At 43.5% G+C, this 14491-nt stretch overlaps 1 protein-coding gene across 1 annotated transcript in view; it reads right to left on the bottom strand.

The window, feature by feature from the left end:
• LOC115469687 (multidrug resistance-associated protein 5-like) overlaps positions 1-14491 on the bottom strand; it is a 416281-nt gene that overhangs the window by 390431 nt on the left and 11359 nt on the right. The window contains 1 exon segment of the mRNA XM_030202474.1: positions 6410-6565. Coding sequence (XP_030058334.1) covers positions 6410-6565 — 156 coding nt within the window.

Genomic DNA, 14491 nt, shown 5'->3' with positions numbered 1-14491 from the left:
ATCCCTCGTTCTGCATGATGAAAACACTGCAATCTCCAAGATTCTTCGGAGGACAACTCCAGAAGAAGAGGGAACCAGATCTGCCTGGGCCAATATGGAGCAAACAGGATCATGGTTCCTCGGTCTTGCATGACTTTCAGCAAAGACTTCCCCACAAGAGGGATGGGAGTATACGCATAGAAAAGACCAGTCCTCCAATGAAGGAGAAAGGCATCCGATGCTAGTCTGCTAAGGACCTGGAGCCTGGAACAGAAATGAGGGACTTTGTGATTGAATTGAGTGGCAAAGAGATTTACTGAGGGGGTGCCCCACACTCAGAAGACCTTGCGGGCAATGTCCAGGTTGAGTGACCAATTCAGAGAGTCACTCCCAGCAAAAACATGACAGCAATGAGGTTAGTAACCCTCTAAAACCACTTAATAATACATGGAAAGCAGTAAGCACAAATGCTCATAGCCTAAGTAAAAAGGTTCAAGATCTGCAAGCCCTGATGTTTGAAGAAGACTTGGATATTGTTGCTTTTACAGAGACATGGTTCAATGACTCTCATGAATGGGATGCAACCATACCAGGTTATAATTATTTTAGGAAGGATAGGGAGCCGAACAGATGGAGGAGTTGCACTGTATGTGAAAATTAATATCAGAGTGGCTGAAATGCAGGGGACATGGGGAAAGGAAGAAGCTATATGGATTACTCTGGAACCTGTATCCACATAGGTGTTATCTACAGAGCTCCAGTACAAATGGAGAAGCTGGACAAGGATCTGATATATATATCCATAAGCTTGGTATGAAAGGTGAAGTGCTGTTGCTGGGAGATTTCAACTTGCCTGATGTGACTTGGGACATCCCATCAGCAGAACGAGAAAGAAGTAGGGAGATCATGGATGCCTGTCAAAGTGTCTTATTCAGACAAATGGTGAGGAAACCCACAAGGGAAGGGTCAACGCTGGATCTAGTGCTCACAAATGGAGGCAGTCTTTCCAATGACCAGGTGGGCGCCCACCTAGGCAATAGTGATCATCACATGATATGGCTTGATATGAGCAAAAGTGGAGTGCAGCTACATAAAACTCAAAGTACTGGATTTCAGACATGCTGATTTTGGTGAAATGGGGGAATACCTGAAGGAGGAGCTGATGGAATGGTAGGCATGGGTGAAGTGGAAGTGCAGTGGTCCAAGCTGAAAACTGCTATACATATGGCAACTGATCTGTATACAAGGAAAGTAAATGAAAACAAGAAACAGGAAGCATGTATGGTTCTCCAAACAGGAGACTGAAAAAAATAAGGGCAAAAGAGGCTTTGTTCAAGAAATACAGAACAATGCAACAGGAGGATCACGGAAGAGATTAAAGAAGTCAAGAGAAAATCAGCTAGAAAGAGCGCAGGTGGATGAAAGAATGGCTAAAGATGTACAGTGAGGTGACAAGACCTTTTTCAGATATATTGGAGAAAGGAGAAAAGATAGGAATGGAATTGTAAGACTGAAAGATGCTGAGAATGACTTTGTGGAAAGTGATGAGGATAAAGCAAACGTGTTGAACAAATACTTCTCTTCTGTGTTCACGGAAGAGAACCCTGAAAAGAACCTTGGTTGGCTACCGAAGGTATATCTGGGAATGGAGTGGATACTGCACCATTCACGGAAGAAAGTGTTTATAAGCAGCTTGAAAATCTGGCAATGGACAAAGCTATGGGGTTGGTTGGGATACATCCCAGAATACTGAGGGAGCTCAGAGAAGTCCTGGAAGGACCTCTTAAGGATTTATGTAATAGATCTTTAGAGATGAGAGAAGTTCCTCTGGACTGAGCTGATGACGTGGTCACTTGTCACAAAAGCAGGGACAGTGATAGAAAAAATAATGGAGTCACTGCTGAAGGAAAGGATAGTTAACTTTCTAGAAGCCAACAGATTGCAGGATCAGAGGCAACATGGCTTTACCAAAGGAAAATCCTGCCAAACAAATCTGATCGACTTCTTTGACTGGGTGACCAAAGAACTGGATAAAGGACATGCACTATATGTAATGTACTTGGATTTCAGCAAAGCCTTTGATACGGTCCCTCACAGAAGACTCATGAATAAGCTGAGAGGGCTGAACTTAGGATCCAAAGTAGTGAAATGAATTGGAAACTGGTTGACCAACAGGCAACAGAGGGTGGTGGTAATTGGAATCTGCTCAGAAGAAAGGAAAGTGAGCAGTGGAGTACCTCAGGGGTCGATGCTGGGGCCAATTCTGTTTAATATATTTGTGAGAAACATTGCTGGTGGGCTAGAAGGAAAAGTTTGCCTTTTTGCGGATTGCACAAACATAGCCATTAGAGTGGATACACTGGAGGGTGTAGAAACCATGAGAAGGGATCTCCAAACGTTGGAAGAATGTTCAAGGGTCTGGCAATTAAAATTTAATGCTAAGAAGTGCACAGTGATACACTTAGGGTGCAAAAATCCAAAAGTGATGTACCAGATACGATGGGAGAGTTTGGTAAGCTCGGCTGAGGAGAGGAACCTTGGGGTGATAGTGTCTGAGGATCTCAAGGTGGCAAAGCAATGCGACAAGGCAGTCACTATGGCCAGAAGGATGCTAGGCTGCATAGAGAGAGGTATAACCAGCAGAAGAAAGGAGGTGTTGATGCCCCTGTACAAGTCATTGGTGAGGCCTCACTTGAAGTATTATGTTCAGTTTTGGGGGGCATATCTTGCTAAAGATGTAAAAAGGCTGGAAGCAGTTCAAAGAAAAGCAATAAAAATGGTATGCAGTTTGTGTAGCAAGACATATGAAGAGAGACTTGATGACCTGAACATGTATACCCTGGAAGAAAGGAGAACCAGGGTGATATGACACAGATGTTCAAATATTGAAAGGTAGTAATCAGCAAACAAATCTCTTCCAGAAAAGGGAAGATGGTAGAACTAGAGGACATGAATTGAGGATGAAGGGGGTGGGGGGCGACTCAGGAATAATGTCAGGAAGTATTTTTTCACCGAGAGGATGGTGGATACTTGGAATGTTCTCCCGCAGCAGGTGGTAGAGATGTAAACCATAACAGAATTCAAAAATGCATGGGATAAACACACAGAAATCAGTTTTAGAAGGAATTGCACCAAAGAAGATTAGCAGAAGCTAGGTGGCAACATTGTTAATTGGGAAGCATACATCCAAGGGAATACAGAGAACTTAATCATGAAATTGCTGATCTGTTAGTAATATATAACCTGTTGTTAAAATCGTCCATAGTACCTGAAGATTGGAGCGTGGCCAATGTGACGCCGATTTTTAAAAAGGGTTCTAAGGGTGATCGGGAAATTACAGATCGGTAAGCCTGACATCAGAGCCAGGCAAAATAGTGGAAACTATTATAAAGAACAAAATTACAGAACACGTTAGACAAACATGGTTTAATGGGACAGAGTCAGCATGGGTTCAGCCAAGGGAAGTCTTGCCTCACCGATTTGCTTCATTTCTTTGAAGGCGTGAATAAACATGTGGATAAAGGTGAGCTGGTTGATGTAGTGTATCTAGATTTTCAGAAAGCTTTTCATAAAGTTCCTCATGAAAGACTCCTGAGAAAATTAAAGAGTCATGGGATAGGAGGCAAGGTTCTGGTGTGGATTAGGAATTGATTATTGAACAGAAAACAGAGGAAAGGGTTAAATGGTCATTGCTGTCAATGGAGGAGGCTTGTCGCGTGCTCGAGGACCTTGGCATACTGTCAGGCTTCTTCCCCGGGAGCACTGGGTTCGTGAGCCCATGGGCCACTACCGTGGAGCGGCAGTGGCAGGCAAGATCACCTCCAAGGTAGAGATGAGACAAAACTGGACCGGAACCCCGGACTGGAGTTCTACACCGGAATACACGGAACTGGAACGCACCGGACGGGTGCGCACTGGAGTGGAGCCCGCTGGACTGGAACACACTGGAGGGCCCCACAGGACTGGAACATACAGGAGTGAAACCCGCTGGACTGGAACACACTGGACCTAGGCTTCACCTACGCTTGACCACCTTTCCCCGAGGGTTGAGCCCTCAGGTTCTGGCAGCCGGTAGGACTTACAGGAAAACCCGGAACTGGAATTTGCAAGCAGGAACAGCAGGAATGAAGATCCAGGAGTGCCCCCTGGCACCTAGGCGCAGGCAAGGCCGACAGGCAGGGACTGTCCGGGTTCTGGCAGTCGGCAGGTTTAAACACAATGACTAGTAAACTGTACCTAGGCTAATAGAAATGCTATACCCAGGCAAACCAGTCATACATAAGAAACATACACAGAGCACATTCAGGAGACTTGAAAGCTATACACCAGCTAACAACAAAGCTGTGCCCAAGCTAACAAGTCATGCACTGGAAACAAACACAGAGCACTAGCAAAGCTATACACAGGCTAACAAGCCACACGGTGCCTAAGCTGGCTAGTCTAAACAAACACAGGGCACTAGCAAAGCTATACACAGGCTAACAAGCCACACAGTGCCTAAGCTGGCTAGTCTAAACAAACACAGAGCACTAGCAAAGCTATACACAGGCTAACAAGCCACACGGTGCCTAAGCTGGCTAGTCTAACACTAGGAACAAACACAGAGAACTAGCAAAGCTATACACAGGCTAACAAGCCACACGGTGCCTAAGCTATCTAGACAAACATAGAAACTCACACAGAGCAAACACTGAAACAGTGTACAGAGCACTCTATACACCAGGGCCCTAGATGAAATGCAAAGGCCCGGGCTGTAGTCTCTAAGTGATTAATAAAGCCCTTCCACATCAGAGGCACAGCTGCAGCAATCACCTTGCATCCAAACAGAGGCTTGACACACAGAGAAGTCAGCCCAGCGGGAGCCATCTTGGATACTGGCATAGAGGAGTCGGCGGCAGCCATCTTGGAAAAGGCATAGCCCACACAGGTGAGGTTCAGTAGGGCAATCAGCACACAGAGCCAGAGAGAAACTAAGACAGAGACAGACACAGAGACAAGCAGAAGCCAGCACAGCCACTGACTCCCAGAAACAGGGTAAGTCTGAGGGTGGTCACGGCCACAGACGTAACAAGGCTGAACAGTGGAGTGCCACAGGGATCTGTACTGGAATCGGTGCTATTTAACATTTTTATAAATGATATGGAAATCGGAATGACGAGTGAGGTGATTGAATTATCAGATGATAAAACACGTGCAGACTGTGAAATATTTCAGGATATGGACAAATGCAAGGTGATGCACATTGGAAAGAATAATCTGAATCACAGTTATCTGATGCTAGGGTCCACCTTGGGGGTCAGCACTCAAGAATATATAATACGCTGAAATCTTCTGCTTAGTGTGTGGTGGCAACCAAAAAAGCAAACAGGATTCTAGGAATTATTAGGAACGAGATGGTGAATAAGACCAAAAGTACTATAATGCCTCTGTAACACTCCATGGTGCGACCGCCCCTTGAGTACTGCGTTCAGTTCTGGTCACCGTATTTCAAAAATGATATAGTGGAATTAAAACAGGTTCAAAGAAGAGCAACCAAAATGATAAAGGGAATGGAATGCCCAGTGGCGTTCCTAGGAGGGCTGACACCCGTGGCGGATCGCCGATGCGCCCCGCCCCCCGGGTGCAGCGCGACCCCCCCCCCCCCCCCCGGCGAAAGGACCCCTCCTGCGAAAGAACCCCCCCGGGGGAGAACGAACTAAGGACAGGCGCGTGCAGCACCCCCCCCCAGCGGCGTGCACCCGGGGCGGACCGCTCCCACCGCCCCCCCTTGGTACGCCACTGGGAATGCCTCTCATATGAGGAAAGGCTAAAGAGGTTAGGGTTCTTCAGTTGGAAAAGAGACTGGTGAGGGGAGATATGATTGAGGTCTACAAAATCCTGAGTGGTGTAGAAGAGATAGAAGTAAATTGATTTTTTTTACTTGTTCCAGAAGTACAAAGACAAGGGGACACTCAAGGAAGTTGCATGGAAATATTTATAAATAAATAGGAGGAAATATTTTTTCACTCAACAAATAGTTAAGCTCTGGAACTCTTTGCCGGAGGATGTAGTAACAGCGGTTAGCGTATCTGGGTTTAAAAAAGGTTTGGACAAATTCCTGGAGGAAAAATTCATAGTCTGCTATTGAGACAGACATGGGAAGCAACTGCTTGCCCTGGTATTTGTAGTATGGACTGTTGCCACTATTTGGGTTTCTGCCAGGTACTTGTGACCTGGCTTGGCCACTATTTGGAAAACAGGATACTGGGCTAGACGGACCATTGGTGTGACCCAGTATGGCTACTCTTATGTTCTTTAATGTGAGGCACTATCCATCTTATTAGACTGTAAGGTTCAAGCACCAAGGACTGTCTATTACGTGACTGTAAAGTGCTACATGCACCTGGTAGTATTATATAAATGCTAATCATCATCATCATAATGATCTTACCTTTGGCAATTTACTTCAGATGACTCATGATAAGATAGATCCCAGAGATCATGCATTCGAAGCTGTGAAAATCTGTATGCCTTTCTTGCTAGTGGAGTAAGCCAATTCAAAGTCATTAAGGAAATCAAACCTGCATTATCTATGGGGTGTTGATGTCTAAAAAGTAAAAACACATTTAAAAAATATGAGGCAGAGCTGCTGCTAATATAAAGTAGAAAAAATATCTATGTATTCATTTCCTGAACTTTTAAACAACGCTAAGCTTACTGTATATACACAAAACAAAAAAGATGATCAGGTAAAGCATTCTGGTATTTTTCAGTCATACTTTAATTACAGAGTACAGTTTTCAAAAGCATTTCCAAGGGCAAAGCAGTGCTTTACATGTAGAAATGGCCTTTTGCAAAACTGACAACCCAATATTTATTATTTGACTTACTATACCGCTTTAATTGACTAGCAGGGCCAAGTGGTTTACAGACTAAAACAAATCAAGAAAAGAACTACAAAAGTGTATAAGAAAGATATTCATTCTAGACAATCACCCAAAAATAAAGACATATAAATAATGATAAATAAAATGAATCACATCAATTGAACAGGGTATGGTGCACAATACAATCAAAATCCCAACCATGAAACTAGGTAGGGTAAGTTTGTCGGAAAAGCCATGTTTTTAGTGCTGATTTGAAATGCTTCAAAGATGATTCACTACAAATGTGTAAAAGTAAAGTGTTCCAAAGATAAGGGGCAGTAAAGAAAAATGCAGTGTCTTGTAGACTCAAACTGAGCAGCTTTAGGTAGATAACCTACATAAGTAAATGTACCCACTGTTTTAAAAAGTGTTCCAAAAATGTATAAAACACATAATCTTTGCTTTGATAAGTAATTAGAAAGAAAAACAATTGGGGGAGACCATGTAATTCCAACCAGGGGAAACAATTTATTGTTAATATTAAAAATGTGTAAGATACAAAGAGGGGCATAATCGAACGAAAACGTCTATCTCCATGGGCGTTTATCTCCAAGAACGGGTCCGTGAAGGGGCGGACCAAACCGTATTTTGGGAAAAAATAGACGTCCATGTTTTATTCGACAATTTGTGAGCTGGGCGTTTTTGTTTTTCAGCGATAATGGAAAATGAAAGCGCCCAGCTCAAAAATGAATAAATCCAAGGCATTTGTTCGTGGGAGGGGCCAGGAGTCGTAGTGCACTGGTCCCCCTCACATGCCAGGACACCAACCGGGCACCCTAGGGGGCACTTTTACAAAAAAAAAAAAAGGTAAAAGAGCTCCCAGGTGCATAGCACCCCTTCTCTTGTGTGTTGAGCCCCCCAAATCCCCCTCAAAACCCACCACCCACAAGTCTACACCATTACTATAGCCCTAAGGGGTGAAGGGGGGCACCTACATGTGGGTACAGTGGGTTTGGGGGGCGGTGTGGAGGGCTCCCATTTACCAGCACAAGTGTAACAGGTGGGGGGGAGATGGGCCTGGGTCTACCTGCCTGACGTCCACTGCACCCCCTAGTAACTGCTACAGTGACCTGCATACTGCTGCCAGGGAGGTGGGTATGACATTTGAGGGTGAACATAAAAAGTTGTGAAACGGCATATGTTTGTGGTGGGAGGGGGTTTGTGACCACTGGGGGAGTCAGGGGAGGTCATCCCTGACTCCCTCCAGTGGTCATCTGGTCATTTAGGGCACTTTTTGGGCCCCTATTCGTGGAAAAACAGGGTCCAGGAAAAGTGCCCTAAATTCTCGCTAAAAACGCATATTTTTTTTCCATTATCGGCGAAAGGCGCCTATCTCTGATCGGCCGATAACCATGCCCCAGTTCCGCCTTCACCACGCCTTTGACACGCCCCCATCAACTTTGTCCGCATCCGCGATGGAGTGCAGTTGAAAACATCCAAATTCGGCTTTCGATTATACCGCTTTATTCGTTTTTGTGAGATAAACGTCTATCTCCCGATTTGGGTCGCAATATAGGCGTTTTTCTTTTTCAATTATAAACTGGAAAGGCTGATAAGTCCAAAATATAAAAAAGACTGAATGAACTTGATGCAGTTCTGTGTTTCAGTGCAGCAAGCACCTGCCTCAGGAGTCAGAGATATTCCTATACAAACACATATCTAAATACAAAAACATTAAAAAATACATAATAAACCCCAAATTCTATATATGGCACCTTAAGTTGTGTGCGCTAATTTGGCCGCAAAGCCAAATTATGTGCACAACTTAATTGGTACTTAACCAATTAGTGGCATTAATTGGCTTTAATTAGATTTTATGTACACAACTTTTTCCCCCAAACTCTTGTTTATTGACACTGTAAATGCACATACAAGTGGAATAACATGAAACTACAAAAAATCCGACCACTGGAGCAATTACAGATAACATAATAGACTATCACAGTGTCTTAGGATATACAGAAATTAAACCCCATTTATGTGCACAACTTTTGAGGCATATTCTATAACACAGTGCACGTAAAGTCTAATGTACACAGTCAAAAAGGGGGTGTGGCCATGGCAGGTTGTGGGTGTTTCAAAAACTATGCACTATTATAGAGTGCACCCAATCTGCACCTAACTTAGGCGCAGGTATTTAGGCCTGGTTTTAGTTGGCCTAAATGGGTGCACATAAATTTTAGTCACAAGAACGGAGAATAAGCATATTCTATAAACTACACCTAACTACTCACGTAGTTTTACAGCGCCAGTTTTTAAGACGCCATATAGAGAATTTCACCCTAAGTTTCTATAAATAATACATAATAAAAAAAGATAAAAACCAAAATTAAAAACATACCAGTCTACCAGCTGACAATAAAAAATTGTTAGCAAGTGTATGGCAGTACAGGGATATCAACCAATAAGTCACATTATAACATAAAACTATAACACCATTTGTAGGTACACAAAGAGGAATATATATATATATAACATACCAAAATGATGAAACAATTGTCAATAATAAAAGCATAAAAATGGAAATAGGCAATACCAAAAGATAAAAAGGGAAACAAGACCACAAGAATCAAACAAGAAATAAGAAGCAAAATGGAAAAAAAAACCCAAAACAATAGCCAATAAATGGTACACCCAAATAAGCTGTGCTAGTGTGGTCTTCCTACACATGACAGTGAACCATCTAAAGAAGCAAAATAAAATTATTCACATACAAGTAGAAACTACCCAAAAATGAATACTTACAAACAGTGATTCTCAAAGGTACTCTCAGAAATAATAAAAAAAGAGAAACAGCCACTTACCAATGTGTAAAAATGAGAAAGTTTATGTGTCAAAAAAAGACAGAATAAGAGTATGAAGGGTGGCAGTGTACCAACTGAAATAGTGAAAAACCAAGCTTCATTGTGGTGTGAAACAAGCCTCATTATTGTCTGAAGCAGTGAAAAATCAAACCTCATTATGGTGTGAAACAGTAGAAACAAATGGAAAACATTCAGAAGAAAGGAAAGTTAGCAGTGGAGTGCCTCAGGGGTTGTGGTGAGGCCAATTCTGTTTAATATATTTATGACAGACACTGTTGGTGGGTTAGAAGGAAAAGGTTGCCTTTTTGCGGATGACACAAAGATAGCTAATAGATTGGATACACCGGAAGGTATAGAAACCATGAGAAGGAACCTTTCCTGCCCCGAAGCAAGCCACTAGACCACTAGGGTGATGCGAGGTATGTTTGAGGAAGCCATCCAGGGCTGGAGGAGAGGTGAATGGGAGGATGGGAGGGAGGGAGTTGAAGACAGGGTAGTCTCTGTTTCCCCTTCACTCCTCTGCTCTGCTCCATGGGAACCCTGCAGGACCCGTGTCCATCCCTGTGGGATCCCTGTGGACCTTGGTCCAACCCCACAGGATCCTCGTGGCCCTGAAGGGGATCCCCATGGGATTTCCGTGGTATCCACAGGAATCCCACTATCCCAGATGCTGTGCAGCTCTCTACTGTGAAACTACTACTACTTCTACTTATTCCTATAGCACTACAAGGCATACGCAGCGCTGTACATCATACACAAACAAGACAGTCCCTGCTCAAAGAGCTTACAATCTAGATAAGACAGGTAGACAGACAGAACAATTAAGGGTAAGGGAAAGGGAATAAAGAGGAGGATAAAAGGACAGGGCAAGTGAGTAGTGGTTAGGAGTCAAAAGCAGTGTTAAAGAGGTGGGCTTTAAGTTTGGACTTGAAAACAGCCAAAGATGGAGCTAGACGAATAGGCTCGGGAACATTGTAAGCCACATTGAGCCTGCAAATGGGTGGGAAAATGTGGGATACAAGTGTAACAAATCTACTATAATAAAACTCACCCTCAACGTTCTGAAGACAACGTTCTGAAGTCACTCAGTCACTCCCTGAAGGGTTCATGGATTCATGGTGGTGAAGCCACAACACTGACCATGTCTCTCTGCCCCGCCCTCGCATGACGGACCAATCAGAAAAAACACCCTCAACATTCTGAAACACAAAGGACCATCACAACACCGTTCCCAGGCAACACTAGGCAATGTAAGACGGACCAATCAGAGGAAACTACGTGACAATAAGGGAGGAGCATTCCCCAGCAGAATGGCTCATTATCTGTGCAGCACGGAGAGCACAGAACCACCGCTGGAACGAGAGAAGAATATTCCTGCTGTGGGTATGTGCAAAAATAGACCGGGGGGGGGGGGTGGAGTAATTTTTAAATGCCTAATGCCAGTACTGAAGAGTGCCAGAGGGCCAGAGGACCCATAGCAAAGACTATATTTGGGATCGCTTGACATGGAGTCAGAGGAGCCGGAAAACAACGTGCCCGTCACCATCTGGGACGTGGGCGAACAGGACAAGCTGCGGCCCAGCTGGAAGGATTACCCGCGACCCAGCCAGCAGCAAACAGCGACCAAGGAAGGGGGAGGAGTAGGGAAACACGCGGAGCGTGTTTCCCTACTCCTTCCCTGCCTAGGAATCGCTGGAGACTGGCTGTCAAACTAACGAAACAACCGCACACCGACACACCACCTCCATCATTCAAAAGGCATCCACTCTTTCTTCAACAGAAATGCAAACTAATAATACAAAACAAAGAATACCCGTTTTCTCACGCAGCTACAGGTAACTCCCCACCCCCTTCCTCTTCCCCTTTTGCCAAAGCGGCCGTGCCCAACCATCCCCAGCCTCAGGCAAGCCGTCTCCCACCTCGGGGATTCCCCGAGCACCCAGAAAAAGACGGCGCAGCTTCCCGCAGCGCATGTTCCAGCATTCCCCTGCAGCCGGCCTGAAATGGACCGAACATACCGGATCACCACCCGATGGCCCGAGACCGTGCTCCTCTCCCTTCCGCCAACTTAAAACAACCAACCCCGTCCTCAGGCAAGCCGTCTCCCACCTCCAGGATGCCCAGAACCCCAGCCCAACGGAAAAAGACGGCGCTGCTTCCCACAGCACATGTCTCTTCCAGTGTTCCCCTACAGCAGCCCTGAAACGGCCAAAAAATACCGACAGACCAAGAACGTGCTCCTCTACCTTCAGCCCATCTAAAACAACATTGCTGCCTCAGCACAGCACAACACAAAAAAAAAAAAACACGGAAAAAACAATCCACCACTCAGCAAAGGCTGACCCCCCTACAACCACATTTACATTTCACCAACAGAAAGACCCCCCCTCCACAAACCTCCTTGACAGACAAAACCACACACACACAATACAACAGACACACACCCTCAAAGCCACACACCAATCCATCCCACTTTGCCAGCATAGCATAGCACATCCCCCAACCTCCCAAGCAAAAAAACAAAAACAAAAAAAAAAGACACACATCAACAACCTGCACACACACCCCACCCTCACACACACACACACAAAATAACTCTGTGACACATACATACACACACACACACAAAAAAAACACCCCATGCTAGCGCCCGTTTCATTGGTTTCAGAAACTGGGCCTTTTTTACTAGTAAATAAATAAATAAAAATAGTGGAAAGAAAAAGGCAAGGGCTGCCACCAAAAGGGATAAAAACCAAAATAAAAAGATCCTTGATCACAATAGTAAAAAGCTAAACTTGTGAAAACTTGTTAAACAAATAAGGAGCAGTGTATAAAATGGTGCTGATAAACCAAAGAAGGCAGTAAAAAAAAATCCATATATATATAGAGAGAGAGCACATTTCAAAACACACATCCTCTACATATATAATACACACCAAAACATTAGTGTTTTAATAAAGTAACAAACAGTGACTAAAATGATGCTGAAAAATCAAAAAAAGGTAGTACAATATTTTCCATATATATAAAGCACATTTCAAAAATGCAGATCCTCTACATCTGTAATACACACCAAAATGTTGATATATATTAATAAAAAATTATTATGCGTAAACTAGCACCATAAGCCTCAACTAAACTGTAAAACGTAAACCAATACTGTAACTGTTAACCAGGATGTAATTTGTAAGCCACTTTATTATTTATTTATTTGCTGCATTTTATTTATTTGCTGCATTTGTATCCCACATTTTCCCACCTCTTTGCAGGCTCAATGTGGCTTACATTATGCCGCAATGACAATCGTCATAAACGGTATGAGAAGAACAAAGTATTGTTACAATTAAGGTATTTTAGATATCAAGAAAATGAGAAATAAAGGAAATAATTAATACATATCGGATATGCAAAATGTAGGGTAGAATATAGCATTAAATAATAACAGTGTGATTAAAGTAACCAAATTAAGAGTTCAATGTTGATTAGTTCTAATACAGATGTGATAGTGAGTCTTTTATGAAGGATTCTTGTTGTAAGTCTTGTTAAATAATTTAGTTTTCAGTGATCTCTGGAAGACTGTCAGATCTTGCGTTGTTTTTAAGGGATTCGGTAGTGCATTCCAACGTTGCGCACAGATGTAAGAGAAGCTGGATGCATTTTTTTTGTTACATTTGTAGCCCGTACTTTCCTACTCATGGCAGGCTCAATGCGGCTTACATATTGTATACAGGTACTTATTTGTACCTAGGGCAATGGAGGGTTAAGTATATAATGACTTGTATTTAAGTCCCTTACAAATGGACTAATTATCGGATGTAGATAAGTGATTCCAACCTGGTAGGAGTAAAGTGCGGTGTTACAGAACCAGTCTCTCAATGAACGGACCCACAGGCCAAATTGTATAGCTTTAAATCTAAGAGACCCCATCCACCTTTGTGGAATTCTTGGGCACTTTCCCACCCACAGAAATTTTTGAAGAGCCTTTTGTATTTCCTGCATGCCTCTACACTTTGAACCAAAACTTGTTTTAGGATAACGGGAAGATAAATTTATTTATTTATGCATTCTTGTATTCCACTGTTTCCAGGCTCTTGCCATGATGCGTACACCTTGACTCACTCTGGCATCCATGACAGGTTTGAGAGTGGCCACATCACTAGGCATGGTTTCTAGGTAAGCCCTGCACTACTGAACACACACACTGGAGTGCAGGGCTTACTTAGAAGTTGTGCCTGTGGATTACTGAAGTAATGCAACGCTTTGCTCCGACAATCCACAGTCCTGCGGTTCTGGTCACTCCTTCAGTGAAGTGTCAACCTTGGTGCTTAACCTTTCCAACTTTTATCTGAGCCCAGTTCCTGGGTAGCGCTAAAGTCTGTGGTTGAAATGAAGCGTTTCCATTGGTGTGGTTTCCTGGTGTGAGAGCCAGTGCTAGTGCATCCATTTGCATGCAAGCATATGGATCACTCTGGTGGCGGTTCACCTCCATGGCCTGCTTTACCTAGGCTTGCTTCTTTCAGGTGAATTATAATACAGCTGTGCCTTATGTAGAATTTTTTTTAAAAGGTATGTTTTCAGTTCTTTTCTGAATTGGAGATAGATCCTGAGGCTTCTTGTGATCTATGATATTGAATTTCACCATTTGGAACCCCGGTATTAAATCCGGCCATGTAGATAGATTTGTAAGTTATGTTTCTGCAATTGGGTAGATAAAGAATTAGGCAGTTTCTGGTTTCAGGACTTGCGTTTCTTGGGGATAGTTCAATCAAGTCTAGCATATATTCTGGAGCCAAACCGAATAAT

The sequence above is a fragment of the Microcaecilia unicolor genome, chromosome 4, assembly GCF_901765095.1.
Source record: "Microcaecilia unicolor chromosome 4, aMicUni1.1, whole genome shotgun sequence".
In the NCBI taxonomy this organism is placed as follows: domain Eukaryota; kingdom Metazoa; phylum Chordata; class Amphibia; order Gymnophiona; family Siphonopidae; genus Microcaecilia; species Microcaecilia unicolor.
The sequence above is the reverse complement of the archived record's forward strand: the minus strand, read 5'-3'. Positions and strand labels throughout refer to the sequence as shown.